Source organism: Populus euphratica, unplaced genomic scaffold (assembly GCF_000495115.2).
Source record: "Populus euphratica unplaced genomic scaffold, PopEup_1.0 scaffold834.1, whole genome shotgun sequence".
In the NCBI taxonomy this organism is placed as follows: Eukaryota; Viridiplantae; Streptophyta; class Magnoliopsida; order Malpighiales; family Salicaceae; genus Populus; species Populus euphratica.
This window is the reverse complement of record NW_011500697.1, coordinates 51,278-63,191: the sequence shown is the minus strand read 5'-3', so window position 1 is coordinate 63,191 and position 11,914 is coordinate 51,278. Positions and strand designations below refer to the sequence as shown.

At 30.6% G+C, this 11,914-nt stretch overlaps 1 protein-coding gene across 3 annotated transcripts; it reads right to left on the bottom strand.

Annotated features, from left to right (window-relative positions):
* Positions 1-8,199: 8,199 nt before the first annotated feature.
* CYP724A1 (cytochrome P450, family 724, subfamily A, polypeptide 1) lies at positions 8,200-11,346 on the bottom strand. Of its 3 annotated transcripts, XM_011013174.1 has the most exons (10): positions 11,312-11,346; positions 11,107-11,179; positions 10,641-10,965; positions 10,398-10,550; positions 10,024-10,266; positions 9,826-9,912; positions 9,644-9,722; positions 9,413-9,519; positions 9,065-9,183; positions 8,200-8,570 (listed from the first exon to the last, which is right to left on the bottom strand). In XM_011013174.1, exons 2-10 carry the CDS (start codon positions 11,136-11,138, stop codon positions 8,465-8,467), a joined length of 1,251 nt encoding a protein of 416 aa, XP_011011476.1. In that variant the 5' UTR covers positions 11,139-11,179; positions 11,312-11,346; the 3' UTR covers positions 8,200-8,464. The 3 variants fall into 3 exon arrangements, with proteins under 3 accessions (XP_011011476.1, XP_011011474.1, XP_011011475.1); XM_011013172.1 differs by having other exon boundaries at positions 11,107-11,340; XM_011013173.1 differs by having other exon boundaries at positions 10,398-10,526; positions 11,107-11,340.
* Between the last annotated feature and the right edge of the window lie 568 nt (positions 11,347-11,914).

Below are 11,914 nucleotides of genomic sequence, written 5' to 3'. Positions count from 1 at the left end.
TGATTGCTATAATATTTCTTTGTATTTTTTTGATAATTTTCTCTAAAATTATTTTTTTCAATTTTATTTTTTAATATAGAACTGATTAAAAATTACAGTTACAATATATGAGACAAATACTTAACTTTCCTTGCAAATTACTGTGAATTGTCATAGTGTTTTTTTCTACATAGTTTTTTGAGTTTTTTTGGTAATATTTTTTTTCAGAATTATCTTTGTTGATTTTTTTTAATATTAAACTTGATTATAATTTAACTTTATAATAAATCTTAATCATGTGGGGAAAACATTGTAGTTTTCCTTACAAAATACTGTGAATTACTAGAATGTCTCTCAACATGTTTTTTTCTTATGATTTGTTTAAAATTATTTTTGTTAATTTTATTTTTTTAATATTGAGCTGGTTGAGAATTACAATTACAAGTCATTACATACAAGACTAAATCATGTAGAGAAATATTGTAGTTTTCATCACAAAGCATTGCGAATTGCTATAGTATTTCCAACATATTTTTTTATTATTTTTTTTAAATTATCCCTGTCGATTTTATTTTTTTAATATTGAACTTATTGAGAATTTAGCCTTGTAATTTTTTTCTTTAAAACACTATAAATTGTTGTAGTGTTTTAACATATGATTTTTTTCAAAATTATCTTTGTCAATTTTTTAATATTGAATTAATTAAAAATTATAATTACAATAAAAGTAAATCATATGGGGAAACTATTGTAGCTTTTATTACAAAACACTGTGAATTGCTATAATATTTTTCTAAATGATTTTATTTTCTAAAATTATCTTTGTCAGTTTTACTAAAGAAAGTACTACAGTTTTTTTCATAAAACATTGTTAATTACTACAACGTTTTTCCTCATGGGATTTTTTTCCTTCCAAAATTATTTTTTTTTGATTTTTAATATTAAATTGATAAAAAATTTAACTTTGTAATTTTTTTCTTCTATTTATAGTCAGATTGGTGATAAAAAATTTAACTTTGTAATTTTTTTTTATTTATAGTCAGATTGACTCTAACAAAATTTTCCAAGCATAATTTGAGGGACTTTCAAACTTGATTGGTTACAACAAGTTGATCTCTTATAGAATTGTGTCTTTAAAATTATCTGATAAAATTTAAACTTGATTTAATAGTCAAATTGAAAGTTATAATTATAAGACGCTATTAGTCTTACATAAATAAATATCTTTTTGGATTTGACTGTGTGCTACTAGTCTATAAATAAGTTTATTAAGCATTTGATGTGATCCATTGATAGAAGACCCACAATAAACATAGATCTCTCGTGATCAAGAGGCTTCATTATGGCATCATCTAGTTATAGATAGGGTTAAGCTCAACTATGATGCTGCAACGGATGCTAATGGGTGTGGATTAGGAGCTGTGCTTGGGATCTCCATTAAGCTCAACTATGATGCTGCAACGGATGCTGATGGGTGTGGATTAGGAGCTGTGTTTGGGATCTACAATGAAGAAGTTCTCGTTAGCGCTCATAAATTTATAAATTCATGGACATTAGTCAATCAAGGACTCTTGGAGAAGTATTGTAGACAATGTTATCTATAAGCCAATCATTCAAAATAAAGACTTTCTGAAGAACCTTTGTTTTACAAATGGTCAAGCCCCTACACAAATAAGTGTTTATCTAAATACAGAGCACATTTCTTATAGAAAACGTCGTGATGAACATTTGTCCATATTTAATGCATTCGGCCGATGCAGGAGTGATTTTAAAATCGTTCTAGAGGAAATTTAGTCTATGTTGATATGCAAATTGACCTAGGAATACCTTCATAGTTTAAGAAAAAAATAAATTTATTTATTTTAGCTAAAACAATCTTTTTTTTTTCCAAATGAAACTACATAATTTTTTTAAAAAAAAAACTAAAAGTAAATAGCTTACATGGATCCTGTATAACATTCACTATGCAATCCTAAGTCACTATCATAATAAAAACAATTAATGGTCTAACTTGGTTTCTTTTGCATGGAATGTAAATAAGTTCAATTTCAAGAAAATAATAATAAAAATTGAATCAGTGTTCTTTTGTATATCTACCAAGAGGCTACTGCCAAAAACTCATTCGTTGGTGGCTTCACATTATTAACAAAAACTAAAACCTTTTGAAAAAAAATACTATTCACATATACAAAGGGGCATTGTTTACTAGAATAATTTCATGATAATTTTGCCTTTCTCGTAAGAATTCTTTGAATTGGCTATTGAAAGTAGTATGTACTTTGTACAAAACCCATCGAATCATTGTTCGAGGATAAATCACTTATATATATATATATATATATATATATATATATATATATATAGTTTATCCTCACAAGAAAAAAAATTTAAAACTGGCGACTAGTGACACTTTCATATTTTCACATTGATTTTTTTTATATATATATAATTAAGTTAGTTAAGGAAAAATTTGTTATTTTAATAAATATAAAATATAATTAAAAAATAAAAAATAAATGGCACATATAAAGCACAAGCTAGAACAAGGGAGGTATTTATATTCTTTGGATGACACAAATGACTTTTTGGCTGTGAAAAAAAGCTTACATTATGTCCTTAAAAACGTTGCAAACTCCTCTTTCTTTAGGGATGATGTGTGTGCTTAGTGGTTGTGTAATTCATCATTAATGATTTTTTTTTCTTATCCTCTTATTTATCTCTTTTATCTCCTTGAAAATCACGTTTGGCTATGTGAAATCTCAGAGTTTTCCTATGATTTCATGAGATTTTCGGTTTTTATTTTTTTGATTTTGATTTTTTTTTATTTTAGAGTTTTCCTATGATTTCATGAGATTTTCAGTTTTTATTGTTTTGATTTTTTGATTTTTATTCTTTTGATTTTGATTTTTTTCCTTGGTTCTTTTGTAAATTTTTAGAATTGTTTTCAATTACTCCCTTTAATCTCAATTTATGATATATGTTTTTTTATTTTTTAATTTGGTCCCTTTTTTTATTGTTTTAGTTTTAATTTTTGGGTTCCTTTGTTAAATTGATTTTTCTTTTCAATTTCACCTTGCAATTAAAAAAAGTTTTTATTTTTATTTTAATTTTGATCCCTATTCTTTTTTTCTTTTTTCTTTTATTACTTTGGGCTCTTTTGTTAATTTGATTTTTCTTTTCAAATTCACCATATCATTAAAAAAATTATTTTTTATTACACACACACACACAAAAGCTTTTCTTATAGGGTGCTTATGGTTTAATGACTTGAGTTGTCATACACGAACATCACGACGACTGAATAAAAATATAATCTTGATTGAAAAAGGAACAGATATCTAACATCTTGTGATTTAGGGGAAAAAGTCTTGTTTAAGGAGTTGTCATCTAGTATTATGGTCACTAGAAACTCTAACTATCAACAGAGATTCTATGGTACGAGACTGGTTATGCAAAAGAGAAGATGCTATTATCTCTTAAGAGTCCTACCTAAGGTAGGCTGCATTGCTGGTTTTGTCTATAATTGCTAAGAATTTATTCTTTTTTTTTCCTTTTTTATTCTTCTCTTCATGTTCCTGACTCTGGTGTTAATAAACAATTTCTACAAATATTTTCAACTCTAGTGTTGGTAAATATCGCATAAATCCAAAAAATACGATATTCCTGACTCTAGCATTAGTGAATATTTTGTAAAAATTGAATTTGAAGAATTTTTTTTTATATCCTTTCTTTCTTATTTATCCTTTATTATTATTTTTCCTTTTTAGATGGAAGTAAAAAAACAATACACGATGTATTTGTGTTTAACAGTAATAGTCCACAAATTGAGCATATTTACAAAAAAAAATACAAACACAAGAAAAAAATAAAACAAAGTGTGAGGGGACCATAAATAAATCAATGAAGATTTCCAAATATCTTTGGAATTTATTAATATCAAAAAAGGGCTCGTTTAGCTAAACATCCAATTAAAATGAGTATAAAAATTATGGCCAAGGCATAAGGGTGTGTTTTGCCAAACATACCCTTAACAAACACAGTTTAGGTCGACTAGGCCTAAAGCCTAAATTCGGCCAACTTTTTTTTTTTCTTTTTGAGTTGAACCTAGCCTAGCTATACATAAGGTTCATGCATGGATGCAATAGCAACCAATTAATTATTTTAACAAGGAATGAAGGAAACTTACCTAGACGTGTAGCTGCTGGAGGGGAGTCGAGGAAGACTAGGCTAAAAAATAGAAGGGTTGAAGGGGGCAGCGGCTAGTATAAGATTTGCCACCCCCTTTCCTTTTTTATGTTCCTCTATTTTAGGGTTTTTGGTAATGGCCTCCTCTTGTAGTCTCTTCTTTTAGGGTTTCTCTCTAATTGTCCCTCCCTATTTTTGCATACATTGAGGTCTCTATTTATAGTGTCAGAGTCCTTTCGTATGTGAGAAGCAAAATTTCAATCAAGCTCACTCTCTTTTTCAAAGTTTGACTTTGATGAAGAATCAAATTTGAAAGCAGATAACTATTATTATCTTGAAGACAAAGATTATCTTCAAGATAGTGATTATCTTGAAAATATGGATTATCTTGAAGACAAGGATTATCTTAAAGATAGGGATAGAATAAAAAAATACACTGGAGTCTCTAGTTTTCACGCATGTTGACAAATCACACTTTTCATCGAAATAAATATATGATCTTTTAATTTTACATCTTAAACCTATAAAATTAAATTAAAAAGTTATTGGGCCAAAATCAGATTACAATATGAGTCATGAGTTTAAAAATTTAATGGGGGTTGATATTTTTTTGGTGTATTTCCTTTTTTATATTTCATTACTCGACATTGTTTTTATTTTCTTTTAATATGAGCTTTATAATTTATTTTTATTTTTTTCTATCAAGTTATCCCGATTTCATGACCTGACTGTAGATTTTACATGTTAACACAAGTTTGTCATTCAAACTGTCATTGTCTATTTTTGGGTTATTCCCTAAACTTTACTGTTTTTCTTTGAAAATAAACAAATAAAGTAATAATAGCAAAAGGACTGATGATTTAACAAAAGCAAGCTGAAAAGATTTCAGATATACCAAAAAATCAGGCTGAGATTTTAGACAAATTTGGAGCATAATTGTACCCAATTATATCCAAAACTGGAAAGACAATGCAAACTCAAGGTCAAAGTAAATTATTATTGGACGTATATGCATAAATATTAAGTTTAAAGACATAATTAGAATTTTAATGGGCTAATTTGATTTAATCACGGGTTAAAGTAAAAGTTTAGTTATGTTTAAGAATTAATTTGGGTCAAATTAAGGGATTTAATTAAGTCCTTTCACTTAATTATAAGTTAAATATGTTAAAGTAATTTTATTAGAGACTAATTAGTGAAAAATTAAGTTTGAGAGTTCAATTTGGGTTTAATTGAGAACATTGAAATTTTAAAGGACTAAACTTAATTTTTAAAAAGACAATTGGTTCAAATAAGGGGTAAAATTGAAGAGAATTGAACATTTAAGGTCAATTAAGGGTTAAATTAAAAAAAAATCATTGCTAGTTAAAATGAAGAAATTCATTACTAAGGACTATTTTGAAAAAAACACGCCAACTCTGGGGATTTAATTTATTAAAATCATGGAAGATATTGAAGAGATTACAAAGTTTAATGATCAATTTGCATGAATTCAAGATCAAGGTTCAAAATAAAAAAGGCATTGAAATCCGGGGAGGACATTATAATTCAACAGGGACAAAATTGCATAAAATTTAAAGTTTAGAGTCAATTAATGCTTCATTTTTTAACCCAATTTTACAAAATACACATCACCATGATGGTCTTGCATTTGACTACGAGTTCATTCCGACTAATTAACAATACATTTATCGTGGTACTGTCCTAAAGTGGCTAATCCAACTAGCCTTTCTACAACAACTTTTTAAGACATGATGACAACTTTGAATCAAGAATTGGAATCATTTTGTTTTGAATAAAAAGGCCAAGATTGGTTCTCAAAAGAGACAAAGTGTCCCCCTTCTACCTGTTATAAATAAAGGTGGATTTTATACACCAAGAGACAAGAAATTTGAGGCTAAATTTGGAAAAGATTCAACCCCTTCCCATGGTATTTTTTCCCCCTCATCTCTTGACCTCTTCCTTAGCCAACAACGCTACCATTAACCACACATTGGACTTTATTGCACCACTAGGAACACCTTCAACATCTTTTCTCCTCCGTTCAGGCAAGCATCCTCTCTATGTTTCTCCTCAAACTCTCCCCCTCGACTAGCAGAATGTGAAGAATCACGTTCTGCAACGCTCCTAACATGGTTGCTAGGCTAGGCCAGCGACCATGTTGGCATGGGCTAAATCTGTTTCAGCCTAGCCCATATGGTTGGTTTGGGTTTAGCCTAAAATAAAAATAAAAAAATAAAAAGGCTGTTAGACCATTAGACAACCCAACCTAGCTAGACTGAACCTGTTCTAGTCCAACCTGGATAGCTGGGTCAGGTCCAGCCCATACCCAATATAAAAAAAAACAGAGAGGCAAGAATATTTTGGGCTGCTAGTCGGTCTAACTCGATTGGGTCGGGTTGCATCCGTTGCAGCCCAACCTAGATGGTTGGGTCGAGTCTAATCCAATTTATTTAATAATATCTAAAATATAATAAAAAACTCAAAAATTTATGTCATTTCAAAATATTTGTGATTTTCTTATATGTTTTTCCAATAATTTTGCATAATATTGTGTTGTATATTGACACTATAAGATACAACTCTGATATTAAAATACTTGGTTCTCTCTCAAAAGTTTCTTAAAAGAATTTGAAATTTCAATAAAATTCAAAAAAAATTAAATCAATTTCCTCTTTCAAAAAATAAAAAAAAATATTTTGTTTTTATGCATATGATCAAATCTTAAAGATTTTTCATGCATATTTTCTAAAAGATAAAAATCACATTTTTATAATTTTTTTAATACAAAATTAGATATTGTAACTAATTTATGATTATCAATTAGGGTTTAATCAAATTACAAAAAAAAAACCATAATAATTATTTTATTATTCAGAGTGCTAGGTCTTAGCTATATCAAAGAAATAAATAAGCATGATTCTTAGAATGTTTAAGATTTAACTCAATAAGGTAAAGACTTCCTCACGAAGGGAAATCTACCTTAAATTTTAGACAAGACCAATAGATAGAAAAACGACCTCGAAAAACAATAAAATAATAATGCAACTTATCTTAGATAGGGTACAGTGCACTAGAAGTGACGCGTCTTCTCTTTGCACAACTAGTCCCTTACCTGGATTTTCATAGACCATAGATTTCTTAGTAGCCATAATACTAGGTTGTGACTCTTAAACTGCATAATCATAATTTTATGATTAAATTCAAAACTTTTTTTCACACATCATTTAGGAGGCAAACTCGCCATCATTCGACACCACGTCACTATGACAGAATGATGACTCCCCTAAGAAATGCCTTATCGAATTGGACTAAACTTATTTAATTGTTTGTTTGTTTGTTTTGGTTTATTTAAATTTAGCTTGTATTTTCACTACTTTAGCATGTAGTTTTATTTTTATTCATGCATATGTATTTTAAGTATGGATTAATGCCTTTATATATTTTAATATTTATAAGTAAATTTATTTTTAGATTAGATGAAAAGTAGCAGTCTATCTCATTAAGAGTTTTGACTCAAACCCTAGACTTGATTCCCAAGATCCTTTAACTTAGTCTTGGCTAGCATCTTGGTTGGACCTATCCTAATCTTGGTTTGAGCATAGTTATAGTACAATTTCTAACTCACTTTTGAGAGCCTCGAAACCTTTTTTACCATTTGAAGCTTTGGCTCCTTAAACCTTGGTTGCGCCAAGCAATGTCATAATCTGAATCTTAAGCTAGTTAAACAAAGGCTTGACTTGAACCACGAGCACCTCAGATGGGGTCCAACCCAATTCTCAGGTGTTTGTGTTTTGGTCCTAACATTGAATGGTCAAACTAGTTTTAGATACGAATCCATTACATACAATCATTTTCACCTACCAAACCCAACGTGATCACAAGACCTTATATTGTGGTATAAAAAATAGTATTAAGAAATTTAAAAACTAATTTCAAAGCTTGCTTTCAATCTTATTTTTTAAAATAAAAATTAAAACAAACAATTTTTTATTAAAAAAACTTTGAAAAAAAAAAACGATGTCAAACCCCTCAAATTGCCTCTCTTTTGGTGTGATATCCTCGCCGGTTTCTTGCATATTTCACACAACAGTATTTCCATACGATACACATTAATACTTGTAATTGCTGAAAATAAAATCTACGTTAGCTACACCCTTGCCACCTCCGAACGCGACTACAAATTCTATCTTATTTATTTGTAAATGACTAAAATTTACGTTAAATGTATTTGGCCTAGTAGCTTGTAAGACTTCCTTCAAGTACATGCAACCTTCGTAAGCCGAAGCTAGTTAAATCTTCATTTTCTAAACTCTTCCTGTGCAGGTTCAACCGCCAGTAGCAAGCCTCTTCGGAATTCCACATAAGGATAAGCAACTGGAAAGTCGTCTTCTTTTACTTTCCACCTGGTTAAAAGGCACAACATTATTGGAGTTATGTATCAAATTAAACAAGCCATGGTTTGAATATATATATATATATAGGACATGTTTGAGCCTCCTTCATGCGTTTCCTTGTTGAGATAAGGCAATTCCACAAGGGATTCTTCAGCAGCAGCAGCAGCAACAGTGATAATTCCATATGAGTGCAATTAATCATCAATCAATATTTATGTTTACTTAAATCTCATCTTTTTATAAAAGTTTTGCTCGAATCTCACATTATGAAAAAGATGGCTTCACAAAGCTTCTTTTTATATATAATTTCTAGCAATCACAACAAGTTTTAGAGAAGGTGCGATCCAACTTGGATTTAATTACTTAAAATAAAATTGCATTATTAATCTCAATTATTAAGGTTCCTAAGTGGGATGCATTGTGTTATTGGGTTAACCCAACAATTTAACATGTATAATCTTTTCGTCTCATCATCTAATTGGGGCTATGTCCTGAAATCTTACCTATAATTAAGGACAAGATGATGAAGGAAAAATGCTATCTCCACTTTGGCAAGTTCGGCTCCTGGACATAGCCGTGGTCCACCACCAAATGGCATCACTGTTTTCCTAGTCTCTTGATTCTGCCGAAGGCGAAAAAAGGGATTGAAACACAGTAAAAGGGAAACAAAAGAATATGATTAATTATGTGTGCTTAATCATATGGATCTCTCCATATCTGCACCAAGCAAGCAAGCAAACAAACTAATACCTCCTTTTAATACTTTCGAGTAATGTTAGTTTCAGGAATAGTATAGTTCTTTCTATATATGTTTTTAATTAAAATTCATAGGGCTTATCTCAGTATCGTACTTTCCATCTCCAGGGATTGAATTTCAAAGGACTTTCATGAAGGGATGGATCAAGATGTGGGCCGGATAACACAGGTATAACCTTCCAACCGGATGGAATGAAGTATTCTGCAATAGCAAGAACCAAGTTCGCGATGATATCAGACATAGAAAGAGGTAATGATAATACAAGAACTTCAAAATAATAATAATAATAATAAAAAAATACCAAACTAACAAAACTATATTAAACCTTTGTATTTGACATCTTGAATAGCTTTACGGTGTAAGAATTTTACCACATTCCCGCATCTCATAGACTCATATATAACCTGCGTTTAATTTGTGAGCTTTTAGATTAATTTCCTTATGCATACAAGTATTAGATCAAAACCTTGTATGAAGCAATAGTCAGCAACGTTTAATGTATCTTACATTTTTTGTGAACTCCATTTTCCTGTAATCTTCCATGTCCAAGGGTTCCCCAGCCTGTTTACTTTTTCTTATTGCGTCATGTTCTTCCTATATATCATTAATTAAAATTGATATCGAGAGGGAGTAAAAAAGACAAGAAACCTTTGATTAGCTAATGGTACTTGATCATGAGAAAGAGAGGCAGTGAGTTAGACAGACCTTTAAGGTCTGAAAAGCCTTCGGTACATGCCCAAGAAAGTAAACAATTAAGGCTATAAGTGTGGAGGTTGTCTCATAGCCACCTAGCAAGATGTCCAACGCCACGCTAACAATCTGTCCATCGGTTAGAATCCCTCGTTTTGACAAAATCACGTCTAAGAAGTCTTCTGTAATAAGCCCCACCTTCTCCTTTTCCCTTTCATTAATAATCCCTGTCATGGTGGAAGCAAGTCTTGTTCTTGCCTAAGAAGACATTGTGACATAGAGGGATAAAGCAAAGAATTTGAACTTATTAGCTAGTATTAAGACATATATGGACAAAACATAGACACGCTGCATACAGTAATTTTAACTATCAACATCACTCTGGTTACCTTTACAGCTTTGGAATAAGATGATCCAGGGAAGTTTAATGGCAAAGACACAAAGCCTTTCATGTAAGTTCGAAAATCATCTAATATCTTCAAGGCTCTTGGCTCTTCGGGTTCAATACTCAAAACGCTCTTCACCATGAGACTAAGTGTAAGCTGCACTTGTAAATCACAAAACGATGCTATCTCTCTATGTTCTTTCAAAGAAGCTGAGCGGAACATAGAGGTTTGCATATATCCACGTACCTTTCTGATATCTTTAAGGAAGTCGATTTCTGTACAGCCTTTCCATGACTTCAGCATTGAGATTGCTAGATTTTCTGTAAAATTAAGGAATCTTGGGGATGACTTGGACACTGTGTTGAAGGTGACAACAAAATTTCTTAACTTCCTATGGAGGTCTCCGGAGATAACAAGTAATGAGAATCTTCCAAGAATATCGTGCATGGCCTTGGGGTAGCTGGCTTCGAATAACCTCTCTTCATTTTGAAGGATAAACATGTTGAGCTCATGGTCGCAAGAAACTATGGCTGGAGAACCAAATAGATGTGATTTGAAAACTTTCCCATATCTGCATACATACATAATAAGAGCTGGGAAAGAATTAGATAGCTTCAACACAAAAGAAGAAGGAGATCATAAATGTCGTTTTTTGAAGAAACGATAAAGAAAGTGTATACACACTCAAACACTTAAATTGGTTTATGATCACCTGGAAACACGTTCTTGCAGGAAGGTTCCCATTGAGTTTGATGAATGAGGCTTGAGTAAGGAAAGAGTTTCCCCTACAAAGGGAAATCCCATGCTACCATCAGGTAAATTTTTATGATTGTGTCTTGAGAAAAAGCGTAAAAGAAATAAAGCCAAAACTAGTCCTAAAATGAGAGCTAATCCAATGGACGAAAACTCAGCCATACTTCTTGTTTTTCGTATTTGCTTCTATATAATTTGCCCACCTCTTGATCAACTGATCTGTTCTTCTCTCTTATATATATATATGTGTGTGTGTGTGTGAGTGTGTGTGTAATCCCATGCACTTAATTTTCCTGACATGTTTAAGTTGTGCCAAAATTAACTAAAAATGGTTTAAACTATTTTGTTTGGGTCCTGCTTTTGTTTTAAGAATTTTGTTTGGATTCTGCTTTAATTATTATTCTCAAGGAGGCAGATTCATTGATTTGTAGTCGATGTATGAGACATTTCTCTAAACTAAATATTCTATATAGGGTTGCCACCTACTTTATTAAAACATCTAAAAATGGTATTATAGACATTTTAGATAAGAGATTGAATATATTAAATAATAATAAAAATCACCATAGAATATCCTATTTAAGATAGATAAGACGCTACGGATTTGTTTAATTTAAGGAATCATTTTGCAGGTTGCAATATTATGCCAAGTTACCTAACTCATGTCACACGATGACAGATGATAGTCTCTCTAAAATTTAGGGGAAAAATAAATATACTAGAGTCATTAATTAATAATTAAAAAACATTAAGAATTATAAAATAGA

Excerpts from the sequence above, each read along its gene's own strand:
- CYP724A1 (XM_011013172.1), bottom strand. The coding sequence starts at position 11,309 with ATGGCTGAGTTTTCGTCCATTGGATTAGCTCTCATTTTAGGACTAGTT. Across the intron at positions 9,520-9,643 it reads TCAAGATGTCAAATACAAAG|AATACTTCATTCCATCCGGT; the intron begins GTTTAATATAGT and ends TTGCTATTGCAG. Across the intron at positions 8,571-9,064 it reads CATCTTGTCCTTAATTATAG|GTGGAAAGTAAAAGAAGACG; the intron begins GTAAGATTTCAG and ends CCTTTTAACCAG.